Genomic DNA, 25,613 nt, shown 5'->3' on the forward strand with positions numbered 1-25,613 from the left:
GAACCATTTACTCCTGTACTGAGGATGTTGTGAGGTTCTGTTATACTTTGGGGGGCATTTTTTTTTTTTTTTTTGCCATGGTTTGAGTCTTCTTGTCCCTCTTAGAGGAAAATGTCACTGCCAATCAAGAGAAAGTGCAATTTCTATAATAAAAGACTATTATTTCATATTATTTCCCTTCATAGTTATCGATCGTGGCTCAATTTGTAATCACAAGGTTGCCGGTTCGAGCCCCGGCTTGCTGGTGGTGGTCAGAGGGCCCGGTGGCGCCAGTGTCCGGCAGCCTCGCCTCTGTCAGTGCGACCCAGGGTGGCTGTGGCTACAATGTAGCTTGCCATCAGCAGTGTGTGAATGGGTGGATGACTGGTTGTGTACAGCGCTTTGGGGTCCTTAGGGACTAGAAAAGCGCTATACAAATACAGGTTATTTATCAGATATACACCCACGTGAACTCCTGTGAGTTGGTGGTCGCCATTGCCATCATAAAAACACCAAAAGCAGGATTATTTCCCATAAGAATGGGAGGACATTATCCGTACTAAGATACATAAAACTTTCCTGATGACGCCTCAGCTCTTGTCCGCTGACATTGAAATTGTTTTTTATTTGAAAGCAGGTGGATCATGACAGAGAACACCGATAAAGAACAATCCGGGGTATTCCGCGCATGTGTGTGATGAGTATCTGGAGTTCTGCAGGGCGGTGCAGCAGGTCCGTTCAAAGTCAGTAAATGTGGGCCAGGCTTCACTCGTCGGCTGCGCAGTCAGGTGTTTGTTGACATGCAAAGATACCGACTTAGTTCAGTTTGCTTTCGACTTCTTGTCGTGAGCGTTTCTGTGTAATGGCACAACGACGCTGTTCCCTTCAAACTCCAAACTTTCTTTTGCATGGAGCTTGACCTACATCGCTTTTATTCGTTTCCGTACACGAAGGATGAAATGATGATTAGTCCTTCAATGCGCACTTTGTTATTTAAGTTTTGTTGTTGCTGAGGCTTGCTGTTGAGCTCAGGCACTGATCATGGTTGGAGGGAGAGCGGCTGATTTGGTGCCCACAACTGCTGTTAAAATCTTCTCAGCTGGAACAGCAGGCTGCGTGGCGGACCTAGTCACCTTCCCACTGGACACCGCCAAAGTCCGGCTACAGGTGAGGCATCAGGAAGCCCCACCCACCTCATGGTATTTGCAACTATAGCCACCTCAAAATATTCTCGGTAATTAAGAGCTTTATATTTTATAACAAAAAGTGTAACACAATTCAGAATATAAAAAAAGTGGAAAAATTGGTGCACAGGGACACCCCCCTCACCCCGACCCGGCTCAGCTTATCGTGTAAGTGTTGTTTCCTGATTTCTTTCTTTCTTTCTTTCTTTCTTTCTTTCTTTCTTTTAACATATTTGTCACACTCAAATGTTTCAGATCACCAAATTACCGAAACCCCAAAGTCCGTTTTTAACTGATGATTTGAGTTATTAAAGAAACAAGTGTAACGTGAGGGTTCACTTGATGCAATCTCCCTGAATAATTAGGAACAGCACGATGGAGACAGTTAACTGTCTTACCAGCCTCTTTACTCTCAGCACACAGCAACAACAAAAACCAACACTTCCTGTGTGCCGCCGTCATCAATATTTCACTGGGCTCTAAGAAGCCAGGAAATGTTATACTCAGATCAATGCAGAAAAACCAACTAGGTAGATATAACACATACTTATTACTGCTTTGAACATGCATGTGTAAACATTCAAATGTGTAAACATGTAAATACCAAAACAGGTAACCACCAAATAGCTGCATAACTAGCTCTATAACCCTTGTAAACACCTCTTTTTGTATATCAAATTACCTTTAAATTTACTTCCACATTTTACACAAGATATCCAAACCTACCTTGCCTTGTGTGAAAATGTAAAATTTACTGTGACCACTCACATTTTTAAGAAAGCAAAGTTCAATTTCACTAGCCACACCCAGGTGTGATTACTGCCAGTCTAAAAAGTGAAGTAGGCTAAAATATGACACAATTCAAAGAAACAAAAAACCAAAACAAAACATGTAAAACAAAAAGTCACTGAAAGATATCAGTCTGGAAATGGAAATGGAAATGGAAAGTCATTTCTAAGGCTTTGGGACTCCAGTGAACCACAGAAAAGAACCCAGTACAACATCTGAAGAACTGCAGGCCTCACTTCAGCTAGGGTCAGAGGTATAGAGGTGATGGGAATGTGATGGTGTCGAGCTGCTTTGATGCTTCTGAGCGACTTGCTGTAGCTAATGGAACCATGGATTCTGCTCTCTACCAGAACATCCTGAAGGAGAATGTCCAGCAATAAGTTTGTCCCTTCAAACCCAAAAACACTTGAGTTATGCAAGAAACACACTAGTGTTTTGGATCCTTATCCTGCTCCTAAATGGTAAACTGACTGGTTCTTATATAGTGCTTTTTTACTCTGCCTCATTCACCCATTCAAGCAAGCAATTTTTGCTATGCTTTTTCTATCTACAATTCACACACATTCATACTCCGATGGATGCATCGGAGAGCAACTTGGGGTTAGTATCTTGCTCAAGGATATTTGGCATGTAGACTAAAGCAGCCAGGGATGGAACCACCAATCTTCTGATTAGCAGATGACCTGCTCTAGCACCTGAGCTATAACCACCCCAAATGGCCTTGTCAAAGTAGGAACTGGCGTTATCAAACTCCAGACTGAAATCTTATTGAGATGCTTGGGAGTTATTTGAAACAGGCTGTTAACGCCTGTTAAAAACAATGTTGTTTGTTTTGTTTTTTTTACAGGCGTAACTAACAAAATTACCAGTGAGTGTCAGTTTTCCCAAAATCATTGAAGTTGCCATATCTGTCTAAGAGCATAAAAAATAACATTTATTCATAATGTTACCACATGAGCATTTTTAGGATACTATAGATATAGATTGTTGTCAGCCAATACCTGTGTTTTGGCTGACTAGAAGATAAACTGCTTTTCATGTTGTCCAACCCCCTAGTTCAAGCATATGCTCAGAAATATCTCAACACGGCTGCATGTTACACGAATGTAACCTAACAATTAAGAAAGCAGCCTGATCACAGACATATGTGGACATTTTCCCTCTAAGTGAGGCAGTGAGGCTGATGGCACATCTTGAACCTGTTATTATGTTTCTTCAGGTGCAAGGTGAATCCAAGCCCTTACTGAAAGGCCAGAGGGCGGAATACCGAGGTGTGTTTGGCACCATCTTCACCATGGTGAAGACAGAGGGGCCGAGGAGTCTGTACAGCGGCCTGGTGGCAGGGCTGCACAGGCAGATGAGCTTTGCCTCGATCCGCATCGGCATGTATGACACCATGAAGCAGCTCTACACGCGAGGCTCAGAAAGTATGTCTGCATCAAAACCACATCCCACAACTCAGTACACAGCAGAAAGCTCAGAAAGTATGTCTGCATCAAAACCACATCCCACAACTCAGTACACAGCAGTTTACAGCCAGTGTACCTCAGGAGTTTCACAACTACCAAACAAATTTAACCTGTTAAACCTGTTGCTGGTCTTGAGCTGGACTTTGTATTATTTGCCTTGTTTGGATGGATTTATTGTTTCTGTCCGATGTCTCTTTATGTTATAATTTAGATTTTTTTTAAACAAACCTTATAATGGTGAACTTTTAAAGCCAGGTTTCCATTGGTAAAAGAGATCTTAATTTACGGCACTTCCTGGTTAAAGTAAAAATAAACATTAAAAAAAAACCCAAAATGAGCTTCAAATACAATTATTTTATGAAGGACTCACTGTCTTATTGTTTTGATTAATAATTAAAATTATCACAGCTAAAGGTGGTACAGATGGAAAACAGATAAAATCCTTGCAGGTGATCCAGATGTGCAAAAATTCCTTTACTGTGAGTTTGATGTCAGTGTTTCACAGCTGTTACGAAATACATGCCAGTCGGCAGGTATAAACATGTAAGAAATTATGTTCAGAAAGAGACGTTTAACTGATGTTTAGAGCAACTGGTTAGTTTAGATTTTTTTAAGATTTCTTAAGGGGCTAATGAGCTCAAACACTCCCTTCCTAATATCTGAAAATAAACTTCAGAAATTGAAAAGTCCTGATCATCTAACCGGAAATCAGACTCAGACTAAAATGAGTATAAGTCTAAACCGTAATCGCCTGAACTTGTTATGTAGAAAATGCCTCCATGATGTAAGCCATGGAGAAAAAATAAGATAAGATAAGATAAGATAAGATAAGATAAGATAAGATAGAACTTTATTAATCCCTCGGGTGGGTTCCTCTGGGAAATTCGACTTCCAAAAAAAGCACAGCAACGACCGAAGTTACAGTTACAGAACTGCTATATATATATATATACACACACACACACACACACACACACACACACACACACACACACACATATATAAATACAGAGACAAATATAAATAAAATATACAAAGGGGATAAATAGAATAAATAGGAATAAAAAATAAAAATACAAGTGAATTGCACATTTCAAGTATTGAGTCTATTGCACTGTTGACTATTTACAAAAAGTATTGCACAAGGTATTGTACAGTGAGGTGCAGAGGCACTGCAGCTTAGTTGTTCCCCCCTCCTTTGTCCTCCTGTTTCCCCTCCCTCTCCCCTCCAGAGAGGAGTTAAACAGTCTGATGGCGTCCTCTTTCAAGGAATGTGTTTATGCTGGAGGCCTCACCTATTCTAACTATGCCGCTGTGGCATTATTAAGCAATCCAGATTTCCACCCAGATCAACAAAACTTCAGAAATTAGAGACACAACAACACACCCGCTTGTTCTCATTTCCATGTCCAACCCTCTCTTTCACTTTTTCTCTGGTTTTTAAACTCTCCCAAAGGCATAAGGACATCTGCCTGACCTTGATGAGGACATCTCCAAACTATAATCTCTGGCCTAGCTTGTTGCTTTATTTAGTGAAATTATCAATTAAACCAGTTTGAATGAATAATGTTCTACCAAAGAAAACAGTGTATGTCTACCCCAGTAGGAAATGATGCTTGAAACCTGAGAGAAGAGGATCTACCAAATAGAAAGTGAAATATTAACTCGCTTCATATTAAAAGCATAACTGAAAAATTTTGTGCATCCAGGTTTCACTATGATTATCCGAACTGCACCAAGTTTGATCTCTAATTGCTGTGTGTGTCTTTGTTTGAGGCACCAACATGTCATAAATCAATTGCTTGCGTAACAGATGCTGGACTCGGGACTCGACTGCTGGCAGGTTCCACCACAGGAGCGATGGCCGTGGCTTTTGCTCAGCCCACTGACGTGGTGAAAGTCAGGTTCCAGGCTCAGGCCCTGCGGCCTGAGAGCGGCTCTGTCAAGAGATACAGCAGCACGACTGATGCCTACAGGACCATTGCCAGGGACGAAGGTTTTAAAGGCCTCTGGAAAGGTATATTAAAATACACTCCACAGGGTTTAGGTGTTATTATTGCACAACATGACATCCCTAACACCACTGAGCAGCGGTCATCTTGTAGCAGTTATGACTTATATCATTATATTTCTCATAGATTGCCACAGGGATGATTCATGTCAGCCTCTGAGCTGTAACATCATGGTCAACAAAAAGGAAAAAAGCAAAAAGCAAGGGTTTAGGGTCATGTTAAAAATATAAGCTCTGAGGGAAACAAAAGTAAAAATCATACTTACACAAGTTAGTGGCGCTTTTATGGTTTCTGCAGCCTAACGCTTATGTTACGTCACAAATTAGACCACAGGTGACTGACTTCAACTGACTTGTCCCCAGAATTTTACGGAGTCTTCTGTTGGCCGAGCATTTCTCAGAGAAACCGGCTGCCTTATGTGCAGATTTTATGTTGCAAAACAAAGATGTGACACTTGCGTTACTTCAGGCATCTGACAGAGAGCCCACAATGACCTCTGGATAAACCAGCACATTTTCAGATTAGTCTTCCTAAAGGGGAACCACAGTGATTTTACATGTGAGTCTTTTTCAGGTGTTCATGAAACTACTGTATGTTTGGGAAAATACTGTGTGGCTCCAGAAAAAAAGTGCTTCCTCTATTGACTGACAAAAACACAACAAGTGATTTGAATTTGTTTTGGTGAAGAAAATTAAGATTAATTAAAAAAAGGGCTTAAAACTACGTTAGCTGCTTGCAACATAACAGAACTGAACAAACTCCCTGGAATTGTTGGTAATCAAATCACAAGGTTTTCCCCAAGGAAGACAAATCTGTATAATCCCACAATTGACAATTATTTTTCCCATTTCTATTAGTGAATAAGACATACAGTAGAGTCTAGAAATCTTTGGACAGTGACACATTTTTCATAACTCTACATTCTTGAGTGCAGACTCTCAGCTTTAACTTTTAACCCTAAACCTTATTTGGCGGTGAAGTCATTACATTTCTATGTGCTTTTTTTAATCAGTGTGGGTTAATAGTTCAATATATGCATTTTTTTGTGTCCTTTAACCATTAAAACTAGAATTAATTTAGACAATGCTTCAAAACAACAGTCCAAATACAGCAAGTACCCAGAGATGTTACCACGATGGCTGTTGAATGGCAAGACTTGCTTCCAGAGGGACTTGTGGATATTTTTTATAAATTAGCAGCCAGTGAAACTTCTACATGATCATTTTTTCCCCTGAAAGCCCTAAATAAGTTACACAATAGATTTTTAAGGAATAAGCAAATATGCCACAAATTTAAACTTCTATTTACTTTTGTTTTTTATCCTCTCACTCCATTTTTTGAAACAAAAATCGCAAATTTCTGCTGATAATGACATGAGTGTGCTGCTGAAACTGATTTAAAATGAGATGCTGTTAACTGTTGAGGCCAGTAGAAGAATTTCTTCTTTATAGCAAAGTGAAAATCATGACTGATTTTCATGACTGTTTGATGACAGCGCAGGATGTTTTTTAAGACTGAGTTCACCAGAGAAAGAAAAGTGTTCCTATATGTTTGCTGTTCTTACAGGTTGTCTTCCAAATATAACTCGTAACGCCATCGTAAACTGCTCTGAGCTTGTGACCTATGACATAATGAAAGAGCTCATCTTGAAGTATAACCTGATGACAGGTAAGTGCAAATCTTTCTAACGCTCTCTCCAGCGTCGTGTTTGTTTGTTTAAATAACAAATCAGTTTTTCCTGCAGACAACATGCCGTGCCACTTCACCGCAGCATGTGCAGCCGGTTTCTGCACCACGATTGTAGCATCCCCTGTGGATGTGATAAAGACACGCTTCATGAACTCAGTGCCTGGGCAGTACAGCGGTGCTGTTAACTGTGCTATAACCATGCTGATTAAAGAAGGACCAACAGCTTTCTACAAGGGGTAAGGAATGTATTTTTGAAAACCAAGCATGACAGAGTGACTCCTACACACATTCTTGTTTCATCTGATTTCTTTCACAGCTTTGTGCCCTCATTCCTTCGCCTTGGTTCCTGGAACATTGTGATGTTTGTGAGCTACGAGCAGATAAAGAGAGCTGTGATGAGGTTTCAGCAGTTCTGAAAATCTTTGCTCGGACCTGTTTGCCTGTTGGTTTGATACTGAAGCCATTGTAGCACAGCTATTGTTGTTGGTTTAGACCTTTTCACCCTCAGGAATAAAAGTGCACATCTAACAAGGAGAAACTGCAGTGATGATTGATTTTTTAAAAAAAAGCATTTATTTAAATATTTACTAATTCTTTTCTTATATCTCCAAAAGCCCTCTTTTCACACGAGGCATTTTAATGTTTACTGGCACACTTGAACAGACGCACAAGACAAAATGCCCACAGTGCATTCTTTAAGTTGTATCTTTCTTAGGCAAGTGTATGCATTCATTGCCTTTGCTTCCAAGTGTAGTAATACACGCATGAATGGAGAAGCACAAAGCTGAATTTAGATGTGCAAGGTAACAAATGACTGTTGGATATATACTGACAGAACAGGTCGAACATGTTTCTGAGGCTGTAAAAAAGAATATAGGAAGTGCAAATGTATGTAAATATGTAGCCCAGAGTAATTATCCCATTTCATACTGAATTTTCCCAAAGCATACAATTAACACCTTTTGGAATGAGCAGCTCCTATTTTTATTTTTATTTTATTTCATGGATAAGGTAGAAATGTTTGTTTTATGTTAGGCCATAATTGAAACTACTGAGATAACATGTATACTCTACTCACACTCTTCAGAAAGGCATGTTCCTGGATACTAGAGAAAAGGGCAAATTGTTTATTATAACTGCAGATTCAGGAGGAACAACAGCTTTCATTCTGGTTGTGTAATGGTGGGCCAGCTCTATATCATCCTGAGGTGCATAGACATTTGCCCACCCAGTCTACCTGTGTTTTGTAGGAGGTAAATCAGGAGTAAGGGTGTTGAGCAAACTGTTGTGGTTTGCTGCTTCACAATTCCAGCAATAAGTCGCTCATTCTCAGTGGGTGCTGGATAATGATGACCAAAACAAATAAGCCTCTTTTAGTTACCGTGATCAATAACCTTTTGCTTGGTGGCTTTGAACCCACCATCTTCTCTGGTCATATGACAAGTTATGCTAAAGTGTTATTATTTCAATATCTGCTCAAAATGCATAGATATATAATTCCGACATAGTTTTAGACCTTTATATAACTCAGATCAGTATTGTGACAGATGAGATTAAATGGGTTACATTAAATCCGACATAATATTTGTTTTCTAAAATGTCTCAGTCTTCATTGAAAACTTGAACACAGCACTCATAGCATATGTTTGCTCACTGGGTTTAAGCTACTGTGGGAAAACTCCCTGTAAGCCTCATATATTTTCTGTATTTTGGGTAAAATTATTGCTTTGTGACTTTTGTTGGTTTTTTTTTAAGTGAATGTATTGCTGGGTCAGGGCATTTTTATCTCTTAACCTCTCTCTAACCTCATATACGAGGTTGACTGTGTGTGAGTTAGACTCTATGTATAAGTATACTGGTTCACTTGGTCTGTTGCACTTGTATGCCTGTCAGTTATGTCTAATGTATGGTTTATGCTTTGACCAACTGGACTGTCCTGTTTAAAGTTTTAAAAATATGAATAAAATGTAGATGAAATAAGAAGGCAGTAAATAAAAGGACAAGATTTTCTATAGGGGGGCAAATGTTGACCCACACACGTACACAATGAACCTCATCATGTGTTACTATATACCTGCTGTACTACTGGATGCTGTTACAGATACTCTTCTGTATAATCCCCCATGAGACCTTTCAGGGAAACAATACAGAGATAAAACACCACCTAAGTGTGAGATTCAAGCCAGTAAAAGACTTTTCAGGCTAGAGGATGCAAGCTCCTACAAATATTTTATGATAGTTCATCTTTCTTATGCCATTTGTATCATTCTTGGTGTGTATACAAGCTTATTAACAAAAGTATCCGCATATTCAAACATAATCGAGTTTCCTGCCAAACAATGCAGAGACACGGAGGTGAACAGCACAAAACAACCAGCTGACAGACAAGAAAATTGCCCAGTTTGAGTCTTGCAGGACAAAAGACGCTGCTGACAAAGATGAAACTGAAGTCTGTGCTGGAACAAAAGCCCGTATACATGGTCCACCTTGCTAATCATCTCCATGGCTGAACTGGTATGGCAAAGTGTGGTGGACCACATGGCACCCAGGCTAACCCTAATGTCCGCTCAGGCGAGTCCATGTTGAGCCAAAGCAGGACATGGACTCGTTGGTCTTTTATCAAAAGACTTTGAGCGTGGACATCATCATGAAGGAAGCGTTGTTTGTGCTCCTTCTCTGACCTTGGCAGGAGTCTCTGGGCATAAATGGCTGCAGGTATCGAGTGTCAGTGAGCAGTTCAAGTTCACCACAGAGAAAACATTACTGTGTTCTAACCAGTTTATAATTACTGACGGCGTTTACAGTAAAATCACCTTAAGTTAAAACTCTGTAATCAAAATGATCTAAGTTTGATTTTTCCTCCTGTTATTGTTGGTGTGGTTTACCATGTTAAAATAGTATATCTGCAGTGTATGGTTCTAAGGACACTTGTTTCCAGCACTGAATGAATGAAACTTGAAATTTTTCATTATGAATGGCATTTTTTTTTCAGTTGTGGAAAGAACCTCCATATCGATCACCTGAAATCATGTATCATGTGCAAGGAAAACAAAACTTTAGAAAAAGCAAACGGGGCATGGTTTATATGCCTTTCTAATGACTTCAGATGCACACAGCCACCTTTAAATGAATAGAAAAGAAGTCAGCTAGATGAGTTGAATTTTGCCCTCCAGACAGAACTGTCATCAACATCACTTAAAAAGTGCTTCAAAAGATACCTTTCCGTAAGCTCAGCAAGAGTGTTTTCTCATAATATTCCACTAATGGCACTAGCTTTGAAAGCTGAGTGGTATCCGTCATATGCTGGCTATGAGTTAAAGACACAGATCTGGTGTGCAAAAGATTAAAAAAAGAAAAGAAAACGCTACCTTTCAAAGATTTCAAGGTCTTCATAGAGTTGTGAGGCTTCAAAAAATGTGTAACTCAAAGTACAGCAGCAGAGTAAATACATTAGGAACTGTTTCTGAGGGGAGTTGGATGATCCCCCCCCCCCCAAAAAAAAAAAATAAAATAAAATAAATAAAACTCTGAGCTATGAAGCGCTTTATCTTTAGTCACTTTGCATTTGGTAGCTTCTTTAAAATGTCCATGTTAAGTTTGTTGAGGGTGATTTAAGTGGCTGGTCAGTCATCAGTCCAAACAAGCTGAAAATTAACTAATTCTGGTCCCTGCACAGTTAAATAAATGGTCTAGTCCCCAAAGAACCCCTTTCTGCAGAATAAACAATAAACCTGCTGAGTTTTTTTCTGATATAACTGAATATATTCTTCTACCCATGCTTTACTGTTTTTCAATATTTATTTTATTTATTTATTTATTACAACAAACACATTAATCCAGACTAAATTTGATTAAAAATCCATGACTTCAGTGCGGTGCTGGTTGGTGCCTCCTCGGCTGCACGTTCAGTGGCTGAAGACGGATGGGTTTGCGGCCTCGGAGGTGCACTCCCATTCGAAGGAGCTCATCCTCATCAGAGCAAAACAGCGAAGGCTGGATACAGGGGACAGTGTTTATGTGGGCGCCAAGCACCAGTAGGAATGGAGGTAAGACAGCAGCTGTGGTCAAACTGACCTGCTCAGGAAGGCCCAGAGACAAATAGTGAGCCTCACTGAGCCTTTGTGCTGTTTTTGTTTCATTTCGGATTATCTCCTGCAGGTTCTTCATCAGGACCAACCTGATGTGGTGGAGTTTCTGGGAGCTGACAAAGAGCTCCAAAAAATCTTGTATTGCTGTCTTTCCATCTGTAAACCTCTGAAACAGTAGCTGTGAGACAGAAACACATACAGAAGGCGTTTTGCAGAGCACAACTTGGCTCCAGCATCAATCTGAAATGTTTGTGGGTATTAAAGTGGGAAAAATGTAGCTTGCTGTTCATATATATTTGGAAACTGACACAAGTTTTTTTTTTTTTAACTGTTTAATGAAACATATTCCAATGGCAGTTATATAATGGACATGGGCATACTGTCTAGACTCTTAGCTTTCATTTGAAGGTATCAACATTCAAATTGGATGAAGGGTTTAGGAGTTTCAGCTCCTTAACATGTGCCACCCTCTTTTTAAAAGAACCAAAAGTAATTGGACAATTGACTCAAAGTCTATTTCAAGGGCAGGTGTGGGCAATTCCTTCATTATGTCATTGTCAATTAAGCAGATAAAAAGCCTGGAGTTGATTTGAGGTGTGGTGCTTGCATTTGGAAGATTTAGCTGTGAACAGACAACATGGGTCAATGCAGGTGAAACAAGCCATCCTTAAGTTGCTAAAATAGAAAAATTGTGGTTTTGTACAAAACTAAAATTAGAAAAACATTGTCTCTGTCCAAATACTTTTTGACCAAACTCTATATATTTATTGTGTTTTAGGACTATTTTTATAATGGGATAATAGTTTGCCACAACTTTGCCAGACAGAGTGAACATATTGAGCCAACGCAGGGATATTACTCCTGAATTAATATAAATGTGAAAAAAACAAAAGAATCCTGTGTTTTGTTTATTTTTTTTATTTACTTGGCAAACCTTTCATTCCTACAGATCTTGATCCTGCAGATCTTTCTGATGTAATGCAGTGAGATTTAGTTACTATCGTCTTATTAACAACAAGGTATTTGAGTGTGTTATTAAAGAAAATACTTCACTGATCACAGATCAACAAAGTGGCTCTGCAAATTATTAAAAAAAAACAACCCCAAAACATTGTTTCCTCACCTCAGACTCCTCCTCTGCATGTCTGATCTTGTTCAGGAGACACCAGTGAGCATAATGAACACTGTATTTTTCTGCTATAATGAGAAATGAAAGTGTTTCAGCATGTTGTCTAAATAGTTTTTGGACAGGCAAAGAAAATCAGACCAGAAGGGCTTTCACTTACCGAGTTGATCTTGTTTGGCCTGAATGATGCTTCTGAGTTTCTTCAGCTCCTTGTACTTCACTGCAAGCAGCAGCTTTGCATCTCTAAATTTGGGTTTCTGGCTAAGATTGACTTTGGCCAGGTTTTGATTTGAAATCCGTGTCTTTTGCGCAGCCTGCTGGAGCCTCTGAAACTAAAAAAGCACCACATCTTGTTTTAGAAACAAGAAATGAATTAGTGCTGTGCTTTTCCCCTATATGTGCAAAAGTAAACAACAGCAGACCCAAGATGTTTGATTGATTAATCAACTGGGAGGAATGTATTAGTCGCTATTATAATGTTTGTTTAAATCTCTTTTTTAAAGCAATAAATATTAAATGCTTGATAGTCAAAGATTATAAAATGGAAGAGGTCCTACTGTGAATTTATGATGATAATAATAATTAGTTGATGATTTTATAACACTGACGAATAGTAGGACATTGACAGGGACCATTTTTATGTAACAAGTATGAATATTTTTAATATTTCTTAGAGTATTTTACTGTGTGTCATTAATACTTCGCAGAAGTAGAGTAACCTACTTAACACATTTACCACCCAATGCCCTCAATTAACCATGTTGGTAATTACGAAAATAATTTTCTCCCTGTCTTTATTTACATGTGTGCACATTATATTTGTAGTTTTAACATATAATTATTGTTTTTATCCATCAATTTTGGAATAAATTTGGAGTAACAAATTATAAAGCATATTAACATTTTTCTTTTTATTAAGATGCCAAATTACAGTTATTTACTTCACTTATTTACTTCTCGGAGATCTCAAGGGTGCAGGCTCAAATTTGGGAAACGTGGTCTAATGAATTTGTTAAGCGCTGCACTTTTAAAAGAATCCGAATACTTCTTATTCGTGTTAGTTTAAACATCTTTTTCACTCACCTTTTCACTGCTCCTGGCCATGTGAGTTATTTTGTCCTCGTCTTCCAGCAGCTCTCGCAGCTCTCTGGTTCTGCGGACGCCGAAGTGAAACCGGACCGGCAGAGACATGCTGACCGTCCGTGCTCTGGATGCTCTCTGTCTCCTCAGTATAACACCTGCTGGCTCCTGAAGCGTCCTTCGGGAGCTGTTGATGCTGCATTCAAAGACAGTCAGAGGTTATACTACTGCAGAACTTGTGGAAGTAAACATGAATCTTCCTTTGAAAGTTTGAAATCCTGGAGAAAGAAATGTTTTGCTTTTTTTTTTTTTTTTTGTAATTTTTGCTACTTTCTGCCGAAAGTAGTTAAACTAAAACATATTTATGTTTTAGTTTAACTTAAATAATAACTTTAGTTATTGGTTAAATAATAGCCAATAACTAAATTGGTAAAAATGCTTCTTTAAGCTTGTGTGAACCTTTCACACAAAAAGGTCTGTGTGGTTTTCTTTGGGAGTGTCTTAAAACTGAGTTTGAATGTGTAAAAATCACTGAAACACATCATCTATTAATGAATCAAGGACTTGGGAAAAAGCCTTTGAAGATAATGCTGGTAGTTATTTATTCTTGTCAATAAATTACATAAATAGTTTCCTTGCCATGCTTAATATTTGTTCAAGATGAGTTCTAGAGAATTTCAAAATAATTTAAAAGAATTGTAACTTGTAATGATTAAAGACCTTAGTATTTATATACTGCATACTTTTTATATAAATCTGCTGTATTTATCACAGTAAAGGATGAAAAGAAAACAGCAGTGCACAGCATATTGTGAGAGTGTGTGTTGTTGACATATTGTCGCTATCACTGTGGGATTATTCTTGGTTTTGTGTGTCTCTGTTGTCTAGCCTTGTCCTGTCTTGATCACCCTGTCAACATGACTACTGCTGCCCTCAGAATAACTGAGGCTATATGTAGCCTCAGTTAATCCTTAAGTCCAGCGCTGCCGTCCGTCAGTGAAAGTCCTGCACTGAGACTGAGAGGCGCTTCATGTCCAGACAACATTCAGATTTACCACCACAGCTCTGAACACAGGACATGTCCACTGGGTGAGGAAGCGATTCTGCTTGTACTTAATTTTTTAAAATTTTGCATAGTGATGTGTTTTACTGTGTGTGTGGTATGCTGAAGACGGCTCTAATGAGGTTATAGGGTTTTATTTTAGGTTTTTTTTGCATTTCTTAGGTCCTTTTCTCCTTTTTAAAAATTTATAACAACATTACTTTTTAAATGTGCAAATTGTGTCGTCTTGAAATATTACAGATCTTCACAAAAAGCTTTGCAGTTCTCAGTTTTGCATTATGGGCAACAGAAGTCTTGCTCATAAAGAGTTAATGGTTATCTGCACCTTCTGATTGTTAGGATTTCTCCTTTTCTGTGTCTTTGCCTTTGTTTCTGTTCACATCACTTCTTATCTTATCTATGCTTGTGCTGGAGTTTGCAGAAGTCATTATTTATATAACTCCAAACTCCTCAAAGGATTATTTCAACTCACAAACCACAAACGGGCCTTTCTCTTAACCAGACTTTCTATTTGCACAAAAAGCACAACACATTTTATTGTTCGCAAAAGTTTGCAGAAAAAGTGTGAAAAGAGTCCTGTGAGTCTGTGATTGCTGCATGTTGTGAGTAAATAAGAAATAATTATGGCATGGAGGGGATGAACAACAACTAACAAACAAGGTTAGGTTGATATTTCGAGTTTTTTTGTACGTAAGTTTAAAAGTTAGTCCTCTGAAGTATGGCTTCAGAGCAATCACTTGAATTTTAATTTTGCTAGTTATTAAAACAAAATCACTGATGTGAAACTCTCATTTTGACACGATGTGCTAAAAGCTGCCCTTTCACTTTTCAGCACATCTCTTTTCATTTTTTCTGTCCCTCCATGAATTTGTGATTTTTCTTTCACAGTACATGAGCTGTAGTTTGAAGTATTGTGATTATTCACTGTCTCATTAGTTATCACTGCACCGACCTGAAGTGAACAGTCACTTGTTTTGGTTACGGGCAGTTTTTTGCTAAGACTGCAAAGACTCCTGAGACAGTTAATGTTCATGTGTTTTCAGTGTTACAGGACAAACATTACTTTCTGTTTCTGGGTTCTGGTTCCTGGTTGGATTTTATTCTTATTCATTTCTTGTGTTTGTAGTGTCCCAGTGTTTCTGTCTTTTCCTCTCTGTCTTGCCTTACGTTGGTAGTTTCTCCTCCCTGTGTGTCATCTCACTCATCTGTACTTTATCTCATCGTCTTCACTCACTCCTTTTCCATGTGTGACTTGTCTTCTCCTGTCTGAGTGTCCTTGTTTGCGATTGCCCGCCCTGTCTTAATTGTCTTGTTGTGTAATCAGTCCTCTGTATATAATTAGTCACGTCTTTCCTTTTGTCCTTTGTCAACAAGTCTGTTTTGGCTCCCGCTAACTCTTATGATCTGAAAACCTCATCCAGATCATAAGAGCCCAATTTTGTTTTACACCTTTGGACTCTTGAAACTGCATTTTTCTCCTTTTACTACTGAAGACCAAATTTACCACATCTTCACGTGACACTTTAACATCAGATTGTTTATATTTTACCCTCAACTCTTATGCAGTCAAATAACAACAACATTGCTGGGCTTCTTCTTTATTCCACAAATTCTGGTGCCTACATTACCCACAATGCAACAGTTGCTGTGGCTTTAGTGCCGAAATAAATCTAAAAATATCAAGGCATCCTGCTGTTTTAAAGTCACAAAAATCATATAAGGAGATTTTTGGATATTATTGCATGTTTGTATATTTCAATAACAGAACACTTAAGAACAGTTGTGCAAAGTAATTAAACCCAACATTTCAATAGTTCAACTTTAAATTTTTCAAAAAAAGTGATAAAGGTGATAAATCTTGTGGTGACCTGGCTGCATTATGGTGTACTATATGATTAAATGTTTGCATACAAATAAAGAGATAACAGTTTTAATCCTACCTGTGTGCCTCCTTTAAGATTTACTATAAATGTTAAAAATCAGTCATTATTTTAGTTAATCTTCTGTCTCTATTGAATTTAAGGCAAAAATGTAACCAGATGCTCGGAAATGCCATAGCATTGTAGTCTTATCAAAAACAAATACAAAGACAGTCAGAAGGTCATAGTTACATCTACAGTGACAGTGTCACCCTGAGGCGTTAGCCAACATCCCACAATCTGTCTGTACAGACTCTAACAAGGTTGGAAAACCTGCTCCTTTAATGTGTGTCTTAATGAGAGGCAACATTGAACCTCATCGCCACAGATGTAGATGCACTGACTCTTGGTGCGGTCACAGCCAGCAATATTATGCATTAAGATGTTAATATTGTATTAAAATGCAGCAGAACATTTTTGTATGAATCAGAGCTGATGCAAATGTCAACACAGAAGTACTACTCAAAAAAAATCGAAGCAACATATTTGACAGAGGCTATGCAGTAGTACTTTCTTCCAGTCAAAGATCTCAGTATCAAAATCTCGTCATGCCTCTGTTTCTGCTTCAACCTGTCAGCACCATGATGCGTCCTCTAGCTCTTCACCAAAACATCTCTGGGACGCTGAGCTGTGAGTGAGTCAGAGTTAACCACCATGAGCGCTGACACCGTCAGCAGGCCAGAGCTGGAATTGGAGAACAACGGCGAGCTTGCTGACTTGGTGGCAGCCATGAACGTGGCCGCCAACCGTTTAACCCCTCCTAATGGCTACAGGTCGGGTGGTCCAAGGACCACCAACACCAACCGAATTCGCCTCTCAGACAGGAAAATGTCTCTGCAGGAGAGAGGGAGTCGCATGGCCCGACAGCCAACCATTGAGACCAAACGTGTGTCAATCACTGGCGTTGATGTGAGATATTCTTACATAATTTTCACATTATTTTTAAATAATTTGATATTTTACTGATCAGATAATGGAATTCTATCCTTCACTTATGTAGGACTGTATCCAGCTTAACCAGTATAAACTAAAGGAAGAGATTGGAAAGGTAAATTAAAATCATGATATAGCATATACTCTGGTAATACAGAAGTGAGGGAATGCGATTTATGAACCTTTTTACCTTTGGTGTTTCACTCCAGGGTTCGTATGGAGTAGTGAAATTGGCTTATAATGAAGATTCAGAAGAGCACTATGTAAGTCAAAAGATTAAACTATACTGAAGAATTTACATGTCAGTTTGCCTTTATTACCACAATTTGCTTTATTTAATTCATTTAGGCAATGAAAGTAGTTTCAAAGAAGAAGCTGATGAGGCAGTGTGGATTTTTGCGTGAGTGAATAAGTATTCTTAGTCATAAGTATTAATTCCCTTTTGGCATTTTTGCTGTGGTTTTAGTGGTTATGTGTGTGTATGTATGTGTATACATTCCAGGCCGCCTGCCAACCTCAGGGTCAAAGTCACAGCAGGATCCGTTCCCTAAAGCCGCCTTGCCTCTGGAGAGCGCGTACAAGGAGATCGCCATCCTGAAGAAACTGGACCATCATAATGTTGTCAAACTGATCGAGGTTGGTACGAGGACTCAGTCTTACAATCTCATTGGAAGCTTAGAAGAACACAAATAAACACGACAAACATTTCAGCTTTGAATGAAAGTTGTGCTGAAGTATGCACGATATTGAATGCAATAAACACTTTATAATAGAAAAGTCTTTTTCTGCTTTTAATACAGAGCGGAATGCAACTTTGGATTGGATAATATGTTGGATTAAGGTTCAAGCAGAGATGCAGGGAAATGGTGGCTTACACAGAGTCACAGAGTGATTCCCCACAGAAATGACATCTTCAACATGCTTCGTATCATGAGCTGTTATTTGATCCAGGAAAAAGGCAGATATTAGATAGTGTTGGTGGGTGGTTTAAGCCCCTTCGCAATGGTACACACTAATGTATGTTAATATCAGGCTTTTGTCTTGAATTCTCCCAGTGGATTCACTCTGTAGTAATCACTGATATTTATTCTTTCTAGAAAACATAACGAGCAACTTCTAAAGTTGTCCCTGCTGTTGGCAGCTTCAAACCTCCAGCAATGGACTAAAAAGAATCTGCTCACATCTGGTTTTTGTCTTCAGTTCGGTACCATAAACATTGCTGGGTGAAATGATTCTGCATTAGTGACTGGTGTAAGGTCCAACTCCAGTCTGCAGTGATGGAAACATCTCACGGCTGATTTAGACTTCGGCAGTGAATCTTCGTAGAGCTTATGACGTAACCTATGTATGTGGTTGACGCGGTTGCCAGCATGCATCCCTGTGTGTAGTGTTAATTACATTGTGGTCACGGCCCAGTATTTTATGTGGTGCCAGCCACAATAGAAACAAATAAAAAAAACCCTCTGATGTATTTCCCTGGTGGGGCAGGTTTTTTTTTTTTTTGTGTGTTTTTTTTTCTCTGGAGGAAAACATATCTATTGCTCAGGTTTTTCCACATCTTTGAACATTCCCTCACATTCACGTCAATCGTTTTTCAAAATCTCCCTTCAAGAATTGTGGACATATTATGCTGAGGCAATGTTGTTATTTTCTTACTGATACACTCAAAAACTGAGGCTGGAAATGCACAGGAGGAGTAGAAAATAGGCCAATTCAGCCTGAATCAATGAGAGGTGTAGGTACATTTTCAGAGCGCTGGACATCAGGTTACATTTTAAGATTTTAGAGCGTCTTGGGGTTAAAACGTACCTACAGTGTAGATTTAACAGAGGCTAGTTACCAGGTGAGGGCAGCACTATTGCCTCACAGCAGTGGGTTCAAACCCGAGTACTGACCGCTCTTCTGTGTGGAGTTTGCATGTTCACCCTGTGCCTGAGCCCTGGTTGCTCTTGCCGATGAAAAACATGCCAGATTAACTGTGCCTGTGTCATCCCATCATTAATCTGATAATTTACACTTCCTGGTTGTATTAATGTAGAAAACCAAAACCATCTATTTCTTCTATCCCTGTTTGAGTCAGTCTTTGTAAAAGATGTTTAAAAACAAACAAACACTGTAACTGTGTCACTGGCCTTTGTGCTGCTTCCTTGTGCTTAAAATGTGCTTGTGGTGGACAGAACGATAGACTAGAAAAAGACTAAACTTTCTCCACTAGCAAAGGGAAAGGAGCCAAAGACTTATTATTTTAATAATGATGATGATGATGATGATGATGATGATGATGATGATGATGATAATAGTAGTAGTAGTAATAATGATGATAATAATAATGATAATAATGATAATAATAATAATAATATTACTATTATTATAAACATCAGTTACTGTGTCTTCCAGGTGCTGGATGATCCTGATGAAGATGGACTTCACATGGGTAGGCAATAATTTATATTTATTATAATTTATGAATCTATTTTGCTGCAATACTGTTTTCAATAAGAAGGCAAGAAGTCATTAAAATCTCATTTTAATCTGTCTTCAAGCCTTCGAATTGGTGACAAAAGGGTATGTTGTTGTGCTTTCATGTATTCTATTGAGCTCTGAATTGGGATTTTATTGAGTTGGGGATGCCACCATGATGATTAGATACAGCATGACTATTTAATGTAAGTTTCTGCTTTTGTGCACCTCTCATGTTGGTCAGACCGGTGATGGAGGTGCCTACTGACAACCCTCTAACGGAGCAGCAGGCTCGCTTTTACTTCAGAGACGTTGTCCTTGGAATAGAGTACTGTAAGTACACAGACTTTCTGACACATTTCTATCTGATTTTACATATCTGTTCAGTTGCATTCACTTCACTCATAAGCCTCAAGGCAGGAATGGGTGAATATCTGTGTCTACAATTTGTTTCCATATGAAATTAAGCCCAAATGATCGTTCCTGTCACAGCTACACATTTCAAAACGATTAGCAGCTTAACTAAGTTGATTTTACTAACTGCAAATATGTTCATCATGAGCTTTTACAATATCAAGCTGAGGTGTGTGGAGACCAAAAGCAGTCAGGATCTGTCTCAGATCCAGGAAGACACCCTGGACAGGAGGATGTCCTCAATTGTGTCTCTTCAGTAGCTTGGGAATGATTCAGTATCCTGCTGGAAAAGCTGGAGGATGTCTTTGGGGCAGTGAAGTCTGGTGTTTCTGCTTTGACAGCTGCCCCATGATCTGGGTCAGATAAGCTGTTGGATAATATTTGACTTTAAAAGAAAAATATTTGAGAAAATATTCAAAGGTTAATTTTAAGCTGTTTTTTAACTTTAGAATATAAAACTGTACATAAATAATAAACTTAACAGGAAAAATGTAAATGTAATGTAAATTAATGTTAAATCTATATTTTTTTGTGCAGTACACTACCAAAGGATTATTCACAGGGACATTAAACCATCTAATCTGCTGTTGGGAGATGATGGCCACGTCAAGATAGCAGACTTTGGTGTGAGCAAAGAGTTTGAGGGGACAGACGCCCTTCTGTCAAGCACAGCGGGGACGCCGGCCTTCATGGCTCCGGAGATGATGACCGAACACGAGCAGAGCTTCAGTGGAAAAGTGAGACAATCTTTTCCCTATTGGTCATCAGTGATTTAACTATGCTTTGATTTTACATATCAGGCTGTGTTAGTTGAGAGAAAGTATCAAGAAGTGATGCTTAGCGAACCAGCTGAGAGCCTTTCAGTGGTGTCACTGTGATCATTTGTGTTTATTTGCCAGGCATTAGACGTGTGGGCGATGGGAGTCACACTGTACTGCTTCGTCTTTGGGATGGTAAGCATGTTTGCAGCATGATGCTTGTAGATTAATACACTTTTACATCAGTCGTTTAACATTTGAATCCCTTTTCTTCTATTTTTCCTGCTTTAGTGTCCTTTTTATGATGAATACATAGTTTCTCTACACAACAAGATAAAGAACAAACCTGTGGAGTTTCCAGAGACGTAAGCAAACTGTAGGATTGTTCAGTAGACAATATCAGATTTTGACTTTCAAGGTTTGTGTAAATGTTCTATGTAGATACATAAGACTAAAATATAGTAGGACCAGTATGGGTTAAAATCGTAGTTTCTTATAGATTCATTGAATAGATTTCTCCTGAGATCAAGCAAAAAATGGGAACAAATCTATTTGCTTTTGGTCTCTGATCATTTATTTGATTATAATTTGTTATTTTCTTTATTCATAAGTGTTTAATCAAATCTAGTTAAAGGTAAGGAGTCAGTAATTTGTGTTTTTACTTTAATTCATTTATCTTCTGTCAGCTAGCTGTTTTTTTTCATCGGCGCTTTAAATATTTTATAAACTTGTGCTCACTTGTTTAGCATTTTGGAACTTACTGACATTCAGTCTATAATGATTTGATATTTAATATTATTGTATAATATATTATTATTCATCAGTAGCTTCATGTCACATGTTAACATACCTAAATGTGTTTAATTCCTATCCACTTATTTTTCTGACTCTTTTATTTTGACAGGCCATTAATAAGTAATGAACTGAAGGAGCTCATTGAAAGGATGCTGGATAAAAACCCTGAAACAAGAATCACCATCCCAGAAATTAAGGTGAGAAGGAAAATCTATCACATCTACATCCTAGAATCACAGAAACAACATCAATTATAATGAACATATGTGGTCCGGATGCAGCTCCATCCGTGGGTGACAGAGAACGGTGCAAATCCTCTCCCACTGGAGGAGGAGCACTGCACGGTTGTTGAGGTCACTGAGGAGGAGGTGCAGAACAGCATTAAACTCATCCCCAGCCTCTCCACTGTGGTGAGTCGCACACATCTGATTGATCATGCAAAGACCACAGTACCTGCAGCTGGCACTGTGGTCTTTGCAAAAAAAAAAAAAAAAAGTAATGTATTGCGTGGCTGTAATTTGAATGTGTTAAAGTAACGCAACAACAACAATGAAAAGAAACAAAAACATCTCATCTGCATGTTTTAAATGGTAATCTGGTAGTAGAACTCAATTACTTCAGTCCTTTATGCTTCAAAACCACGCAAGAGAAAAGAGAGAAAGCACACAAAAGTAACAGTAAAATGGTTAAAAAAATCAGTGGGTTATTATGATTTTGAAGTGCTCAGACCTCCTGCCTCCAGAAGCATGCATTAGAAGACATATTGCATGCTTAACATTGCATGGGATAATTTTTTTTAATTATTTTTTCATTATATAATAGAATTAAAAACTAAGATTTGCAGCTCAACAGTTTACCAAAAATGTAAATCAAATGGGAATTCACTGATACTCTCTCTGATGTCCCTCAGATTCTTGTGAAGTCCATGCTGAGGAAGCGGTCTTTCAGTAATCCCTTTGAGTGTCAGGGCAGACGGGCGGAGAGGTCCATGTCTGCCCCTGGAGGTCTTCTTACGTAAGTAGCCTACTCTGCAAATCCTGCCTGCGCCGCTCTGCCAGACTGCCAGCTCTGCGATTAGGCCTCTAACAAAGCAAAGCAGCGAGCAGATGCTTGGATAAAAATAGATCAGTTCATATGTAGAGTCTCTTTCCCATATTACACATAGGAGATCTACAGTTCCAGCATATCAAGAGCATTAATCTTCAAATACCGAGTAGCTCTTACACTGTATTTGTTGTGTCCTTAAACGAGCAGCAGGCAGATAAAAGCATTTGTCCTCTCCTGATAAGCTAAGTGGGAGCCCCCGGTGGCAGCGGTAGTGGCTGCGCTGCCTTTGTTTTCCATTAACGGTCTGTGGGGGGCACAGCTAATTACGCCTCCATGAGAAGAGATGAGAAGCTACATCCTCCTCCACACTTACCCAGCTACCAGCAGTACTACAGCACAGAGCTGCAGTCTCCCACTCAGCAAAATATGTGAAGCCCATCTGACACATGTGATGAGTAAATACTGAAATCTTCTGATCATTTGAGCTAATAATGGCAACGCTTTTTAAATCAAATTAAAGGCAGAAATATTCCACACTCTGAAAGGTATTGATTGGCGCTCCAGCCAGCTTAAAGAAGATCAAAACTTTTTAGATTGATCTTCTTGGAGGGATGACGTAGTGCGGCACTTTGATCCAGGTCAGAATTAACTTCATGTTTAGCCTGAGCCAGGTTAATCTTCCAACGCATTATCATAGTATAATACTAACAAATGGGGTTGTTTTTTTTAGACATTTTTAAAAAAAATTCCAGCACAAATTACTATATATTATTAATGGACGATCACAGAAGTAGATTTATTCTGTTTCTTCGTCTATTGCTTGATTTTATTTTGACTGCTTGTACGCTCAAGTTTTTCAGTCATTGGGAAAAAAACCTGGTGGGCAAAAATAGCTTAAAAAAGTGATCTTATTCATCTTATTTACGTATAACCACAAAATTAATGAATTGAACTCACTGATCTTTTTCTGCAGAGAACATGTCTATCAGTAAAATATGAAGCACTAGCCAGCAGCAAAAACAGCTACCATCACTCAAAATCTGGATAACAGCACCTCACAATCTTACACAGTAACACAATACATGTAAAAACTGAAATGTAAAAACAAAACTTTGCAAATGAATGACTTTCATTCTACACATAACACACCCAAAATCCACAACACGCTCTTTTGTACAGATTGAAAGAGTTGTTAAAGATTAAGGCTACAATTAAGATCAGCAGTTCCTGCACTTCTCTTGTATTTATGCTAAGCCAGTATCAGGCTGTAGCTTCACATTCATAAATATAAACAGACATATAGCTGTCATCAAATTTTTGATCTAACTCTCAAGCAAAAAAGCAATTTTCCCCAAAATTTCTGTCCACAACCAACTGCTGCGTTTCTAAAGTAAAAATTTGTGTTTGTCATAAACTGCATTACAAACTTTAAATCCTGGCCTCTTACGTCACATCTCCTTCTTACAGTGGTTCTTGGGGCTTACTGGGGTCTTCGTCTCACCTTCATCCTTCCTTGAGGTAAATTTTTAAGCATTTAGGCTGAGCTCAGATGCTTCATACTTAGTGGAGCTCATCGGTTGTTTGTTCAACCTTAAGAGGATTTAGGAGGAACAAGACAACACAAATCTCTCAGCAACGAGCTGTACCAAAAATAAAAGGACACATGGCGTTGTTGACAACTGCTTTGTGTTGGCTTTTCCTCCCTCTATTGAGGTTGATGTTGGGGGGCAAGTGATAAGCTTTGCTGTGAAGGACGAGTACGCCATAACATTTGTAGTCTAGTGTGACCCCTCCTCCCTCCTCTTCCTCACATGCAATCTCACATAGTGCTGCACCTTCAACGACATGACTGAGCGTTTGTCGCCTGCAGGAAAGTCAGCAGAGAGGGAAGCAGAGAAGGAGAGTTGGAGGACTTGTATGAAGATGAAGCTTTTACAGAGAGTGCTGATTAATCTGGCTCACATGGATTTAAAACACAGAAAGTATGTTTTTGTACATTTATTTGTGTCTTTTTCTCTTAATTCTTTTGTTCGTTGTTGCTTTTGACATTAGAGGAGAAGATTGTGGTCATTTTGTAAATTTACTGAATATTCAAGTAAAGATTTGTAGTGCATGAAAATACAGAAAAAGATGATATTAACTTCCATCCAGGCTTAAAAAAGTAAATATACTCCATGAAGATGAAGATATTTTTACATTTTCCTACAGCTGTTGAAGATAACAAAATATAAACTATTGAAACAATGACTGAATCACGTTTCTTCTGTCACGTTTAGTTTTGTTTCGTTGACTATTAAACACTAGATGGCAGCCTTGAGAAAACCTATTATTTCATAATGACTTTTATTTGAATGTTTCTAGGTTGACTATCAGTGGCTGCTACAGCTGTGCACGCATGAATGCACACTTCTCCATTACCACTATTTCTAATGATTCTGTATATCGGCTGCTCTTCGTGCTTTTGACCAGTAGAGGGAAGCATTATGCAGCAATTATACAAACTCAAACTCAACAACCTGCCCTGCTGAAGGACCCTTAAGCTATAGACGATTTAGCACCATGGACACTGCTATAACAATCAGCCGCAGATCCACCTCACCATTACAGTAGTTCAAAAACAGCTTTCTAAAATTTTATACGGTTATATGAGCGCTGAACTGGACACTTTATTATGGACACATAAACGTGAATACAGTCATTGCTTTGTGATCCATTATATAAATTTGCTGTAAATTGATCATTTAAGAAAAAATGATTCTCCCTATATTTTTCAGCTTAAGGATATATATATATGTGTGTGTGTGTATA

At 38.6% G+C, this 25,613-nt stretch overlaps 3 protein-coding genes across 5 annotated transcripts; 2 read left to right on the plus strand and 1 right to left on the minus strand.

Annotated features, from left to right (window-relative positions):
* The first annotated feature begins 672 nt into the window (after positions 1-672).
* On the plus strand, positions 673-9,105 carry LOC309687808 (dicarboxylate carrier UCP2-like). Its single transcript, XM_082503008.1, has 6 exons — positions 673-1,146; positions 3,172-3,379; positions 5,235-5,438; positions 7,000-7,101; positions 7,178-7,358; positions 7,439-9,105. The coding sequence occupies exons 1-6, from the start codon at positions 1,021-1,023 to the stop codon at positions 7,536-7,538; spliced, it is 921 nt and encodes a 306-aa protein (XP_082359134.1). The 5' UTR covers positions 673-1,020; the 3' UTR covers positions 7,539-9,105.
* A 1,864-nt stretch (positions 9,106-10,969) lies between these two features.
* Positions 10,970-13,593, minus strand: LOC309687315 (vacuolar protein sorting-associated protein 37D-like). Of its 2 annotated transcripts, none has more exons than XM_082502175.1 (4): positions 13,420-13,593; positions 12,497-12,668; positions 12,334-12,404; positions 10,970-11,388 (listed from the first exon to the last, which is right to left on the minus strand). In XM_082502175.1, the coding sequence occupies exons 1-4, from the start codon at positions 13,525-13,527 to the stop codon at positions 10,990-10,992; spliced, it is 750 nt and encodes a 249-aa protein (XP_082358301.1). In that variant the 5' UTR covers positions 13,528-13,593; the 3' UTR covers positions 10,970-10,989. The 2 variants fall into 2 exon arrangements, with proteins under 2 accessions (XP_082358301.1, XP_082358300.1); XM_082502174.1 differs by having other exon boundaries at positions 12,334-12,407.
* Positions 13,594-14,382: 789 nt separating this feature from the next.
* Positions 14,383-25,049, plus strand: camkk1b (calcium/calmodulin-dependent protein kinase kinase 1, alpha b). 2 transcript variants are annotated; one of them, XM_082502172.1, is made up of 17 exons: positions 14,384-14,505; positions 16,976-17,307; positions 17,399-17,446; positions 17,541-17,594; positions 17,680-17,731; positions 17,834-17,967; positions 19,729-19,765; positions 19,875-19,896; positions 20,036-20,124; positions 20,743-20,942; positions 21,105-21,158; positions 21,255-21,328; positions 21,868-21,955; positions 22,040-22,168; positions 22,669-22,772; positions 24,273-24,323; positions 24,676-25,049. In XM_082502172.1, the coding sequence occupies exons 2-17, from the start codon at positions 17,053-17,055 to the stop codon at positions 24,755-24,757; spliced, it is 1,473 nt and encodes a 490-aa protein (XP_082358298.1). In that variant the 5' UTR covers positions 14,384-14,505; positions 16,976-17,052; the 3' UTR covers positions 24,758-25,049. The 2 variants fall into 2 exon arrangements, with proteins under 2 accessions (XP_082358299.1, XP_082358298.1); XM_082502173.1 differs by lacking the exon at positions 24,273-24,323 and having other exon boundaries at positions 14,383-14,505.
* The last annotated feature ends 564 nt before the right edge of the window (positions 25,050-25,613 follow it).

This window comes from Aulonocara stuartgranti (genome assembly GCF_965226115.1).
Source record: "Aulonocara stuartgranti genome assembly, chromosome: 14".
NCBI classification, from domain to species: domain Eukaryota; kingdom Metazoa; phylum Chordata; class Actinopteri; order Cichliformes; family Cichlidae; genus Aulonocara; species Aulonocara stuartgranti.

Coding starts and splice junctions, on each gene's coding strand:
- LOC309687808 (XM_082503008.1), top strand. CDS start 1,021: ATGGTTGGAGGGAGAGCGGCTGATTTGGTGCCCACAACTGCTGTTAAA. Junction 5,439..6,999: donor TTTTAAAGGCCTCTGGAAAG/GTATATTAAAAT, acceptor CTGTTCTTACAG/GTTGTCTTCCAAATATAACT. Junction 7,102..7,177: donor GAAGTATAACCTGATGACAG/GTAAGTGCAAAT, acceptor TTTTTCCTGCAG/ACAACATGCCGTGCCACTTC.
- LOC309687315 (XM_082502174.1), bottom strand. CDS start 13,527: ATGTCTCTGCCGGTCCGGTTTCACTTCGGCGTCCGCAGAACCAGAGAG. Junction 12,669..13,419: donor TGGCCAGGAGCAGTGAAAAG/GTGAGTGAAAAA, acceptor GTGCTTTTTTAG/TTTCAGAGGCTCCAGCAGGC. Junction 12,408..12,496: donor GGCCAAACAAGATCAACTCG/GTAAGTGAAAGC, acceptor TTCTCATTATAG/CAGAAAAATACAGTGTTCAT.
- camkk1b (XM_082502172.1), top strand. CDS start 17,053: ATGAGCGCTGACACCGTCAGCAGGCCAGAGCTGGAATTGGAGAACAAC. Junction 17,308..17,398: donor TGTCAATCACTGGCGTTGAT/GTGAGATATTCT, acceptor TCACTTATGTAG/GACTGTATCCAGCTTAACCA. Junction 19,766..19,874: donor TGAAGATGGACTTCACATGG/GTAGGCAATAAT, acceptor TCTGTCTTCAAG/CCTTCGAATTGGTGACAAAA.